The sequence below is a fragment of the Scyliorhinus torazame genome, chromosome 2, assembly GCF_047496885.1.
Source record: "Scyliorhinus torazame isolate Kashiwa2021f chromosome 2, sScyTor2.1, whole genome shotgun sequence".
Taxonomy (NCBI): domain Eukaryota; kingdom Metazoa; phylum Chordata; class Chondrichthyes; order Carcharhiniformes; family Scyliorhinidae; genus Scyliorhinus; species Scyliorhinus torazame.
In genome coordinates this window covers 48450894-48465005 of record NC_092708.1, presented here as the reverse complement: position 1 = coordinate 48465005, position 14112 = coordinate 48450894, and the positions used below count along the sequence as shown (strand labels likewise).

Genomic DNA, 14112 nt, shown 5'->3' with positions numbered 1-14112 from the left:
GGCTATTAAGATATGTACAAAAAGAGTAGCGGCCTCAATACTGACCCCTGGTGAACACTCCTGTCTACGTCCCTCCATTCTGAAAAACAACCGTTCACAGATCAGCTTTGTCTCCTTCAACCAACATCTTATCCAGACAGCATTGCCCCTTTAATCCCATGAGTTCAAATTTTGCAAGTAAGTGTATAATGTGGTACATACCAGTAAGGGTGATCATGAAACCATCAGATAATTGACTTACTTTAAGGAAACCTATACCTTCTGGACTGTATGTATTTAACAGCCACTGGAATGATTCTCTTGGATATTCCCACCCGGCAACATTGTGGGTTCCCCTTTAAAGACTGCAGCGGCTCAGAGAGAGGGCTTATCACCACATTCCTGGCACAGCTATGGTTTATCAATAAATTAATGGCCTTGCCTGCAAATACCCAAATACCAAGAATGAATGTTTTGTTTTAAAAAGGTGATCAGATTCGGAATATATTTTTGGAAAAGTTCCCATTGGAATCAGCATCTGACAATTAGGTTTGAGGTTAAAATGAAAATATCCCATCCCGCCTGCAATATTTTCACAGTAACTTGATTGCCGTGTTAATGTAAGCCTACCTGTGACACTAATAAAGATTACTATTAATAAACTGAAGACAATTTTAGCTTTGCCTATTGAGTTGGGCCTCATACATTCTTATTGAGTACATGAGGATTTCTCAGGTAGACTTGTATCCTGGCTCACATGGTTAAAAAAAATCATAGAAAGTTGTTATTATCTTGCCGAGTCATTTCAGTTATTCATGTGGCAAAACTATTGAATCAAATAATCATAATGAGAGAGGAAGTGTTAGAGGTGTTGGAACCCTTGAAGGTGGATGTGTCACCAGGGCTGGATGGATTGTTTCCTAGGATGTTGAAGGAGGTCAGGGAGGAAATAGTAGATGCTCCAAAGATTATTTTCCAATCTTGACTAGAGGTGCCAGAGGACTGGAGGAATACAAATGTGGTTCCGTTGCTTAAGAAGAATATGAAGGAAATGCCAAACAATTATAGGCCGGTTAGTTTTCTTCGGTGGTGGGAAAATTGTCACAATCAATCCTGAGAGATCGGATAAACTGTGACTTAGAAAGGCATGGTCTAGTCAGGGATAGTCAGCATGGCTTTGTTAAGGGAAAGTCATGCCTTACAAATTTCATTGAATTCATTGTGGAAGTGACAAGGAGATCGATGAGGGTAGTGCAGTGGATGTTCTGTACATGGATTTTAATAAGGCATTTGACAAGGTCACACATGGCAGAGTGATCAATAAGTAAAAGCCCATGAGATACAGGGTAATATGGCGAATTGGATCCACAGTTGGCTTAGTAACAGAAAACAAAGGGTAATGGTCGATCGCTGCCCTTGCGAATGGAAAGCTGTTTAAAGTGGTGTTCAGCGGGGCTTGGTGTTGGGACCCCCTGCTGTTTGTTTTATATATTAATGATTTGGACTTGAACATGGAGGGGCAGATTTGGAAATTTGTAGACAACAACAAAAATTGGCCGTGTAGTGGATAGTGTAAAGGATAGCTGCAAGTGCCAAAATGATACAGATGGATTGGTAAAGTGGGCAAGAAAGTGGCAGATAGAGTTAAACTCTGACAAGTGTGAGATAATGCATTTAGGGAGGTCAAACAGTAAAAGGGAATAAACAATATACTGAAAGGGGTAGATGAAGTGACAGATCTTGGCGTGCAAGTGCACAGGTCCCTCAAGGATGCAGTACAGGTAAATAAAATTGTAAAGAAGGCATATGGAATGCTGTCCTTCATTGGCAGATGTATAGAATACAAAATTAGGGATGTAATGATGGAACTGTATAAGACACTGCTGAGGCTACAACTGGAGTATTGTGTGCAGTTCTGGTCACCACATTACAGGAAGAAGGTAATCATTCTGGAGAGGTTGCAGAGAAGATTTCCTGGAATGTTGCCAGGGCTGGAGAATTGTAGCTACGAGGAGAGATTGGAGAGGTTGGGGTTGTTTTCCTTCGAACAGAGAAGGCTGAGGGGTGACATGATTGAAGTGCACAAAATTGTGAGGGGTGGAGATACAGTAGACAGGAGGAACCTGTTTCCCTTGGCAGAGAGTTCAAAAACTAGGGGTCATAGATTCAAGCTAAGTGGCAGAAAGATTAGGGTTAGGGTGAGGGGCAAGAGGTGAAACATTTTTACACAGAGGGTGATAGGTGTCTGGAATTCGCTGCTTGAGTTGGTGGTGGAGGCAGAGACGCTAAACTAAATGCTGTAAGCTACAGGGCTATGGGCCGTGTGCAGGAAGGTGGGATTAGAAAGAGCACCTGAGTGTCCTTGGGTTGGCATGGACAAAATGGGCTGAATGGCCCCCCTTTTGTGCTGTATAATTTCTATGGTTCTCTGAATTTAAACAGACTTCTCCCAATCACCCACCATCATGTTCATGGGAGATCTTCCATGCAGAACAGTCATTTTCTGCTGGTTTCCATCAAATGTGATAATCAGAGCTCTCCCAAGGGGAGGAGTTGGGATTGAGAAGCAAAAGGAAATAGATGTATATATTATCAGAAAAACTATTATGGTCAATTTGACAGGAACTATGTCATGGAAGTATAATAAGATCATACGAGCAGAATTACACCCCTCGGCCCATCGAGTCTGCTCCACCATTCAGTCATGGCTGATATTTTTCTCATCCCCATTCTCCTGCCTTTTCCCCATAACCCTTGATCCCCTTATTAATCAAGGATCTATCTATCTCTGTCTTAAAGACACTCAGTGATTTGGCCTCCACAGCCTTCTGCGGCAAAGAGTTCCACAGATTCACCACTCCCTGGCTGAAGAAATTCCTCCTCATCTCTGGTTTAAAGGATCGTCCCTTCAGTCTGAGGTGGTGCCCTCTGGTTCTAATTTTTCCTACTAGTGGAAACATCCTCTCCAGGCCTCGCAGTATCCTGTAAGTTTTAATAAGATTCCCCCCTCATCCTTCTAAACTCCAACGGGTACAGACCCAGAGTCCTCAACCGCTCCTCATATGACAAGCTCTTCATTCCAGGGATCATTCTTTTTTTAAAAATAAATGTTTTAACTCTCCATTTTCACATTTTCCTTCAAGGTTTACACCCCACCAACAGGCAGCAAACGGTAACAAATACAAAGTCAATACCCTTAACATCAACAATGATCCCATCCTCCCACCACCCCACCCAACTGTCAATATATGCATCAAATAAAACAAACCCTCCCACGGTGGGTTAAAAAAAACAAAGGCGAAAAAGAGAAAGGAGTTCCGAATCGCCCATGGTCACCATTAACCTGTAGAGTCCCCCCCCCCCCCCACTCCCCACGACGACACTCAATGCCATCCAACCTCCAAAAGAATACCGTAAATGACACCCAAGAGTTGTAAACAGCCCCCCTCCCCAACTCCTCACCTCCACTTCCTCTTGTAAAACTCCTCCCCCAACCTCGGTTCCTTCCCCCCAACTTTCCACCCCGGCTAGACCCCTCGGACCCTGTTCTGCCAGGCCGCTGCCCCTCCCCCCCACCTCACCCCCGTTCACTGGCCGGCTTAAACCGGCCAGCGTGGAGACCCCCGCCCGGGTCTCTTTCCCCCTTGCCCGGCCCCAGGAAAAACCCAGAAGTCCCCTTTAGCACACAAACCCCGCAAACACACCCACACCCCAAAGAACCCTCATTCCAACTGAAAGTCCCATTTCTTCCCTTGTCAAAATATACACAACGTTGGCTCCTATAGCCCATACACCAGCACGCAGTGAAACAAAAAAGAAAAAAATACATTCATGAGGCTACATCGGTACATGACCATTTCTCAATTCTGCCACAGTCCTTCTGCCTTCGCAAACTCCTCCGCTGCTTCCGCCGTTCCAAAATAAAAGTCCCTGAGCTTGTAAGTCACCCTCAGCTTCGCTGGATATACAATTCCGCACTGCACCCTGCTAATGTACAGTGCCCTCTTCACCCGGTTGAAGGCAGCCCGCCTCCTCGCCAGCTTCACCGTAAAGTCCTGGTATACACATATACCAGCTCCAGCCCACTGCACCACCCGCTTCTGCTTGGCCCAGCTCAGGACCTTCTCCTTCACACTGTACCTACAGAAGCACAGAGTCACTACCCTTGGCGGCTCACTCGCCTTTGGTACAGGCTCCATGACCGATGTGCCCGATCCAGCTCATATCGGGAGGGATCCTCCCCCTCCCCCAATAGTTTCGTCAACATCGTGGCAAAATACTCAGTTGGCCTCGGTCCTTCCACGTCTTCGGGCAGCCCCACAATCCTCAAATTCTGTCGCCTGGATCTGTTTTCCAGGTCTTCCATTTTGCCTTGCAGATCCTTGTTGATCTCCATCGCCTTCCGCATCTCCTTCCCCATCGAGGTAAGTTGACCACTGTGCTGCAGTACTGTCGCTTCCACTTCCTTCAGCGCCTCGCCTTGCTCCCGCACCTCCGCCACTGCGCTCGCCACCGCCGTCCTCACCGGGGTAATCGCCTCCTCCACCAGCACTTTCAAAATCGCCCCCATCTCCTTCCTCATTACCTCCATATGTTTCGTAAACTGCCTTTCGAATTCCACGGCAATCACCCTAGTTATTTCTTCAGCCGTAAGCAATGCGGCCTCCCCTGGTGCTCCAGCCTCCATTTTCTTTACTGACCCCGCGGTGACCTTTCCACTCCCCGCCGGGCTTTCAGCTGCTTTTTTCACGGCCGTTCTTTGCTGGTCTTCGACATTTCCCTTCTCTGTGCTGTCTCCCGACTTTCACTGCCTTCGCTGGCCCTAGGACCGGGCGTCAAGCCCCGACAATGCCGTTCCCCAACGGGAGCCCTCCAACGCGTGGCTGCCTCCCGCCCGCCGTCACCGGAAGCCCTCTCCAGGGATCATTCTTGTGAACTTTCTACGGACCTCTTCCAAGGCCAGCACATCCTTCCTTAGATACGGGGCCCAAAACTGCTCACAATACTCCAAATGGGGTCTGATCAGAGCCTTATAAAGCCTCATAAGTGCATCCTTGCTGTAGTGTTCTAGCCCTCTCGACATGAATACTAACATTGCATTTTCCTTCCTAACTGCCAACTGAATCTGTACATTAACCCTAAGAGAACCTTGAACAAGGACTCCTTTATCCCTTTGTGCTTCTGATTTCCTAAATGGGAAAATGCTTTGTTCAAGATTCTTGTAGGGTCCTCCCTAATTGATTCACTTATCAATAATTAATTTTTGCTGTTATAATTTTGATCCATGGATGCTAAATGGACATATGTCTTTAAGTCGAGCAGGGGAAGAAATTAATTCAGAAGTTATAACATAGTTGGTTTGGACAGAAAAACTCAGGTTTTGCGGCGCCCAAGAGATGGGGTGGGATTTGGTTCGATTGGTTGGCTGGTGGCCAATGAATTGGCCAGAAGGCTGTATTCTACCCAAAACAGATGGTGATTAGATCCTGCCTGAGTGGGATGAATTCCAGAGATCTAAGGAAAGAAGAGTTTTGACCTGAACACAAGAGAAATGGGCCTGCTCTCTCTCTCACTCTCTCTCGAGAAAGGCTGTGAGTTGATGTATTTCTGCTCCTACAGAGGCCTGAATGAATCTACAGTGAACACCTCAAACTGAAAGCAAAGTTTGAAGAGGAGAAAGGTGCTAGAAATAACCGTCTGAAACAAAGACGCTTTTTCCTTTTACTTACTTCCGTGCACGGCATGGTGGCACAGTGGCTAGCACTGCTCCCTCACAGCACTAGGGATCCTGGTTCAATTCTGGCCTTGGGTAACTGCCTGTGTGGAGTTTGTACATTCTCCCGTGTCTGCGTGGGTTTCCTGCGGGTGCTCCATTTTCCCCCACAGTCCAAAGTTGTGCGGGTTAGGAGGATTGGCAATGCTAAATTGCCCCTTAATGTCCTGGAAAGCACAGGTTAAATTATGGGATTACGGGGATAGGGCAAGATGGACATTCGTAAATGGGCAGAGTGCTCATTCAAAGGGTTGGTGCAGACTCAATGGGATGAGTGGCCTCCTTCTGCACTGTAGGGTTTCTTTCTCTGATTATGATTTTCACCCCCCTCCTCCACTTTGTGTTTGTCTGTCTTGTGTATGTGTGTGTGTAGAGGTTGGGGGGGCAAGTTAAAGTGGAGGATTAGGGATTAGATAATAGTTATTAGATAATAGTCGATCTAGGGGTACAGGTCCACAGGTCATTGAACGGGGCAACACAGGTGGAGAAGGTAGTCAAGAAGGCATACGGCATGCTTGACTTCATTGGCCGGGGCATTGAGTATAAGAATTGGCAAGTCATGTTGCAGCTGTAGAACCTTAGTTAGGCCACACTTGGAGTATAGTGTTCAATTCTGGTCGCCACACTACCAGAAGGATGTGGAGGCTTTAGAGAGGGTGCAGAAGAGATTTACCAGAATGTTGCCCGGTATGGAGGGCATTAGCTATGAGGAGCGGTTGAATAAACTCGGTTTGTTCTCACTGGAACGAAGGAGGTTGAGGGGAGACCTGATAGAGGTCTACAAAATTATGAGGGGCATAGACAGAGTGGATAGTCAGAGGCTTTTCCCCAGGGTAGAGGGGTCAATTACTAGGGGGCATAGGTTTAAGGTGAGAGGGGCAAGGTTTAGAGCAGATGTACGAGGCAAGTTTTTTACGCAGAGGGTAGTGGGTGCCTGGAACTCGCTACCGGAGGAGGTGGTGGAAGCAGGGACGATAGTGACATTTAAGGGGCATCTTGACAAATACATGAATAGGATGGGAATAGAGGGATATGGACCCAGGAAGTGTAGAAGATTGTAGTTTAGTCGGGCAGCATGGTCGGCACGGGCTTGGAGGGCCGAAGGGCCTGTTCCTGTGCTGTACATTTCTTTGTTCTTTGTTCTTTGTTAACCAGTTGTATTTGTAGCATATTTCATTATAGTTCTTGTTATAAATAAAAAGTGATTGTATTTAAATTTACAAACCTGGTGACTGTAAATATTGGGCAGCCACGGGCCAAAGACGTCGGGTTTTTTTCTAAGAATTATTGGTTAATTCAATTGTGTCAAGTGGGGCTGGAACTGACTGTGCACTAGCCCAGGGGGTTGTAACACTCTCTTCCAACAATGCCAACCCCCTGCACCCCCTACATTCACCCTCCCTACTGACAATGATTTCTTGGATTTCAAGCAAACCCTTTCACAATCAATGTAAAGATCCCCCTTGTTATTTAATACATCGTCAATTACATGGTATGAAGCTCCTGCCGTTATAAAATAATATATCCTTTGGCTTAGTGTGAAACGTGCAACAGAAGAGTCCCTGATTTCTAAAAAGGACTAAATCATGCAAATTTTTAACATTCTGCCCTGGTTATGAATTCTGGATTTCTAGACAAATTCTAAGTGTAGATCAGCAGGTGTCAATTTGATCAAGGGGCAAGGGAAGCATCAATAATATACAAAATGCTTAATGTTTCATGGAGTGCAAGGGGGAATGGATTTGTTAGTATTCAGTATTATTGGTTAGCAGTGCAACATTAAGACCCTTGTTGGAAAATCTGCAATATTAGCAGCATAATCTGATGTTTTGGCTGTTGGAAACAGGCTCCATGCGCCATGAGAACATAGAACATAGAACATAGATCGATACAGCGCAGTACAGGCCCTTCGGCCCACGATGTTGCACCGACATGGGAAGTCAAAAAACAAAAGCCATCTAACCTACACTAGTGTCGTCTGCAAATTTACTCACCCACCCTTCTGCGCCCACTCTTGTGGACATGCACAGAACTTCATGTGGCAGATATTGCTCAGCTATGTCCTCACACCAGCTGTTTGTTTTATTGGGAAATCTGCTTTTACCTCCTGAGGTAAACCATCAGAGACCTTAATTCCACTTTGAAGCAACATCCATTATCCGTTTTCATTTCCACATGAAATGGAGCAATTACCCGTTTAGTTTCAAACGAGCCAACTGCCCAAATACACAATGAGAATACAATTAAATCAGATTTTTAAAAAAATGTAATTGGAACCTTTTAAGTTTGATTATTTGATTTCAGCCGAACCGGCGCATTTTTATCTTTCATTCAATTCATTGCTGACCTGTTGGTGGCTTACTGACATGAAATAGTCTCCTCTTTCCTTGTGCATGCATTGCACATGACTGGGCAAGCTGTGGCTGCCATGGAAACCAGTTGTCTCAGTTCCAACATGCAGTCTCCTTGTTGGGTGGGGTTGCTGGGTTGTGGGGATAGGGTGGAGGTGTGGGATTGGGGAGGGTGCTCTTTCAAAGAGCCGGTGCAGACTCGATTTGCACTGTAAATTCTATGATCTACTCTTTCTGCAGGTGAGTCCGTGCCCGAAGATGAACAAATTGATGCCAAAGACCAAAAGACCTTGGAGCCGTGTGACAACCAGACAACCATTGACAATGTTGCTCCGGCACCCAAAATCACAGCAGGGGAGAGGGTGAAGTTGGAGGAAGAGATCAGCAATTTGTATAAGCAGCTCGATGACAAGGTTTGTGTTTAGCAGCACAATGGACCCCACAAACCCTACTTGTGCCTTTAGTACCTGGTGCCCCATTGTTTTTAATAAAAGCCCAAATTAGTGAGTAAGTAACAGCGGGTTTATGATGCACACTGTCATTAGTACTGTTATGGGGCCGGGTTTACAGAACCCCAAAGTGTTTCATGGAGTTCAACCGACCCACAACTTTTATTAGATTGTGGTGTGGGAAGCACACAGCGTACTCTCCAGGTGTGATACAGCAGAAATGGATAAGTGTTTTTTTAAAACAAAATAATGTTTATTCTATGAAATCAAGTTAACCTTTTAAAAACAAACATTGAATATCTTAACACCCATTACTGCAAATATAACCCCAAAAGACTACAACACTAAGTAATCCTTCAAACTGTTCCTTTAAACATCCAAAAGACTTCAAACCTTCAAAAATAGGAGCACATTAGGTTACATTCAATATGTTTATAGTCTTTGGATTGCAGAAAACAACAGACCAGCTCTGTGTTTCTCCCTGCAGCTCACAGCAAACCACACAGACACTCCCATCTGCCTCCTCAAACTGAAATTCAAAAAAGCAGAAGTGAGCTCAGCTCCCTCCACCGTCTGACATCACTTCAGTAATATGATCAGCTCCATTTCTTAAAGGTACATTGCTTAAACATCCATTTCTTAAACGTACTCTCACATGACAGTGCACACAAAGCCAACACTTCGTGGTGAAGAAAGACAAAGGTCATGAGCTGTGAATTGACACCAGCTGTTAATACCTTTAGCCTTGCAAAATCCGGATCTCGCCATCAAACACCCTGTGAGTTTCATTAATTGCGAGCTTTGCGCTGTAAATATGAATTTAACTTGTCGCTACTTCACGATGTAACGACCATGGCTATCAGGTGATTTATGGTCCTCATAAAACGTTGCAAGGCGAGGAAAGGAAGAATTGAAACTTTGGAATTTGACTGCTCCAGGAGTATGTAACTCCTCGAGTGTTTGGTTTCATCTTTCTTTTCCTACCTTTCCTCTGTTGCTACTTTTCTCTCTTAATCTTTCAATCTTTCTTTCCCTTTTTTAATGTCCCCTTCTGCATCTGCTTAGACTTTAATTCGCTCTATGGTCTTTTTTGTCGTTGGGCTTGGGTTTTTTATTCCTTACTGTCCTTAGGTTTAATCGGTTGAGGAGTTGGTCTGTATTGGCTCTGTCATTCGCTTTTCGGTCAATCTCCATTGGGCTGGCTGTCAATTCTCACTTCTAGAAATTTGTGGTGCAAAAATAATTAGAGCTCAAGGGTAAGAAAAGTGTTAAACCCACGCAAACGCCACAAGATGCCCCCATCCGATAAATTCGGGACCATTAAATTCTGATGGTTTTTTAAAAAAGGAATATAGCTTTTTAGGTTTTCCTGTAACAATGTATATGAAACGTGAACAGTCACTGCATTGCCAATGTGGCGTGCTCCAGTAAAATAACCTTTTGCTAGCACTGGTTGTATGGGTGAACTCAATGCAATCTTTATTGCACGTCTAGTTTTTGCTTTGTTTTGCAACCAGTGCCGTCATAAGCACAGCTGGCCTTTAAAATAAAGTTAAGTGTCCATTAGTGTTTGAAAGGTTTATGCAGTCAGTTGCAAATCTACTTTAAAATGGCTTGTTTTCTAAATAGTGATGAAAGCTACATAAACCAAAACTGATATTAGCATTTTCTAATCTTAAATGTCCTGCAATATCCATTAGATAGAATTAGAGTCTGATGTTTAAGCACGTTTGACTGAAATTCCTCTTGCTGCTGTTTTTTCCTGTTGAATTGGGGATAAAGGCAATGTCACTAGAATAGCAATCCAGAAGCACGGAGTAATTCACTAAGGATATGGGTTCAAATCCCACCATGACAGCTAGCATAATCCAAATTTGGTTAATAAACATGAAATTGTAAAGCTACTGTCAGTCATGGTGACCATGCTAACGATCATTGATTGTCTTAAAAAAAAAATCCGGTTCGCTAATGTCCATTAGGAAGGAAATCTGCCATCCTTACCTGGTCTGGCCTACATTTGGCTCCAGATCCACAGCAACGTGGTTGACTCTGAGCTGCCCTCTGAAATATCTCAACAAGGTACTCAGTTTGTGGACAATTCGGGATGGGCAGCAAGCGCTAGCCTTGCCAGTGACTCCTACATCCTATGAAAGAGTAAAGGGTAAAAAAAAAGGACAACGTAATGAGTGTTATCTATAAAACAGAAATACTTCCTGTAAAAAGAGTTACCAGCAAAATATCCCTGGAAACCCATGTCAGTCAGGAATTGGGATACCGTGTTGAATTTCCTTCTAATCTTTGTTTTGTTCAGGATGAAGAAATTAACCAGCAGAGTCAGCTGACTGAGAATTTAAAGCAGCAGATGCTAGACCAAGAGGAGGTGAGCTTTTACTGACAGTAGCCAATGATTATGGTTGTTTGAACCAAATGCACCAGGGTCAAAGGATTGCCAAAGAGTGGGGAGGAACTGCTTTAAATACTTTTGAGTTTGTGTCAAATACAATGGATCAGATGGAGCGCTGTTGGGACATGTTTGCTTGACGTGGATTTAAGTGCTAGTTGTCACTGGGATTACACTACAGAATCGTCTTTCAGTAAAATGTCTTGAATCTCTCATGATTGCCATGAGGATGTGGGTCTGGCTTAAAAGTGATGGGGAAATGTGTGGCTATTTCCAGCTGTTGGTCTCTACAAGGAGGGATTACGAGAAGATCCAAGAGGAACTGAACCGACTGCAATTAGAAAACGAGGCAGCTAAGGACGAGGTGAAGGAAGTGCTTCAGGCCCTAGAGGAACTGGCTGTCAACTATGACCAGAAATCCCAAGAGGTGGAGGACAGATCGAAGGCCAATGATTTGCTGACTGACGAACTGGCTCAAAAAACGGTAATTGTCACAGTTTTGCTGTTGTTTGATTGATCGTTTGGAAGAAAAGGAGAAAGTGAGATAAGAGAATAATTGGCTCACCTTCTCCTACCTTGGTGGATGGGCAAGTCCATTGCTAAAAGTAGAAACTTTCCTTAAGTATTCTCTGAAAAACTTTTGCCCATCATACAATCCAATTTTAAAATGAAAGGACGATTTCAATGCTGAAATTCCTCCATGTGTGCTTCAGTCTCAAACTAATATTCAGCACCAAATACTGGCGAGGCCGATGATGGCTTGAGGGTGTGCAATCATGGGTCTTGCACCATGGGGCAAACAATCTGCACCCAATGCAACCAAGAGGACGAATACAGTCGTAATTGGCAATTTGATTGACAGGTCATCAATCAAGCAGATCTGTCACCATCGATGTGAATGCCATATGGTTTGTTGCGCTCCATTAGGGGGAATGGTAAAGAGCCTGAAGCCATGGTCCATGTTGGAACCAATGATGTAGGGAGGAGGTGTGCTGAGGCCCTGCAAGCAGAGTTTAAGAAGTTAAGGAGGAAGTTGAAGAGTAGAACTAAAAATTGTGATCTTTGAAATGCCTCGGAGGTTTGTCAAGAAACAAGAAACCACATCAAAGGCATATTCTGATCTTACAGCTTGTTAAAGATATCAGTCGTTCTCAGTTGGCTGGGTGGCTGGCGTGGATGAGGTTTGAGCCTTGTTGGATGGATTTGTGACCTGCCTCTTCAACAATAATAATAATCATAATCTTAATTAGCGCCACTGACTTACCCATTAGGGAGATCATGTCACTGTGGGTCAGAACCTCCTTTGGGCAGAGAACTCAAAAATAGAAAACTACAAATGGAGCTAATTGTGATTTTAAACATCTGTGTCAAATGGTTTCGTTTAACTTGCAGATTTTCATCTAAACTTTGTATTTGCAGAGTACCTTAGTGGTTGTTCAGAAAGAATTCAACCAACTCCAGGAGCTCAGTAACCATCAGAAGAAGAGGGCAACTGATATACTGAACATCTTGTTGAAGGACCTGGGAGAAATCGGGGGAATCATTGGCAACAGTGAAGTAAAAATGGTAGGTTCTTGAAAGCTTGATCTGGATTGGTTGATGCAGCGCAACAAAGTAGTAACATAGAGCCTCTGCTCGGATGAACTATTTCTTTTGGAATAATTTGCCTGAAATTGGCGTGACACCTGGTAAAGACTGCAGACTTTAAGGTCAAACCGAGGGGGAGATTTCAAGGTCCGGCTGAAGGCGACTCCCCACGCGGTCCACACCGGGCAGCCCACGCAAAACACCGCAGAATTTGGCGGAACCATGATCCCGCCTGTGGGCAATTGCGAGCTGCCCCTGCTGCCAGTTGGCCGGGGGCGGGGTAGAAAATCCCGCATGAGATTCCGCAATCTTTTGGGCTAGTTTAGAACACATTCCTCTGGATGCCGTCCCCATGCAGACTGCTGGCCACATCCTCGGCTCAAATTAATTACCATTGGAGTTATCACAAATTGAATTTATTCATAGACTTTGGATGAAACTCTAAAGGTCAAGCTGAATCTTTATGTTCGATTCCAATAATAGGTGTGCCTTAAAAGCTTTTGAAACTTTTTTCCGCTTACTACAGAAACTTTAAACTTACTAAAGAAAAAAAAAAATGGCTTGGCACACATATTAAATCAATTTTTGGTAATTTTCAGCTCTGTTATTAAAACTGCATCAAGGTGCCAGTCATAGGAATAATATTAAAGCAAAATGGGATTTGGGGGTGGGAAGGGGAATTAGGCTATTGACTTGGATGATCAGCCATGATCATAATGAGTGGTGGAGCAGGCTCGAAGGGCCGAATGGCCTGCTTCTATTTTCTATGTTTCTAAAATGTTCATATTGAGGTATCTGCCCATCAAAAAGAACGACTTGTATCGAGTTTTTCACATCCTCCTAATCTTTCAAAGCACTTTATACACATATATTTTTCAAGTGTAGTCACTGTTGTAATGTAGGAACCATGGCAGCCAATTCGCTCACAGGAAGCTCCAATAAACCACAGCGTGGCAATGATTGGTTAATTGAGGGATGAATATTGGCCAAGGCACTGGGTATAGCTCTGCTGCAAAAATGGTACCATGTGATCTTCTACATCACCAGAGTAGGTCAGTGGGGTCTCAGCTTACCTTCTCATCGGAAAGACAACGCCTCACAACCTGGTGTTAGGGTAGATTTTTGTGCTTAAACCCTCAAGTGGGTCTTGAACCCAGAACCTTGTGATTCAAAGGCAAGAGTGTGACCCACTGAGCCACCACTGACACATTTTGGGTAATTCTAATAGACCCATTCTTTCTTCTTTCAGCTTGTCAGTCATGACTTGTGGATAGGTTTCCCCGGGAATTTATTTCACATGACTGAAAAACTGATTTGAAACACTAAGACCGATGCTCAAATAATTAGCAGCGAGGAACTGAAAGAGTGGGACGTTTTCAGTGCATTTGTCAAGTGTGGCTCAATTTTAAAAAATTAAATATTAAAAAAATTAATTTACAGGATGTGGGCATCACTGGTTAGGCCAGCATTTATTGCCCATCCCTAGTTGTCCTTCAGAAGGTGGTGTTGAGCTGCCTTCTTGAACCATTGCCGTCCCTGAGGTGTAGGTACACCTACTGTGCTGTAAAGGAA

The 14112-nt window shown here is 44.2% G+C and overlaps 1 protein-coding gene across 1 annotated transcript in view; it reads left to right on the top strand.

Annotated features, from left to right (window-relative positions):
* kif5c (kinesin family member 5C) overlaps positions 1–14112 on the top strand; it is a 359768-nt gene that overhangs the window by 196911 nt on the left and 148745 nt on the right. The window contains exons 12-15 of the mRNA XM_072471286.1: positions 8344–8516; positions 10864–10932; positions 11231–11437; positions 12373–12519. Coding sequence (XP_072327387.1) covers positions 8344–8516; positions 10864–10932; positions 11231–11437; positions 12373–12519 — 596 coding nt within the window. The remainder of the gene's footprint in view (positions 1–8343; positions 8517–10863; positions 10933–11230; positions 11438–12372; positions 12520–14112) is intronic.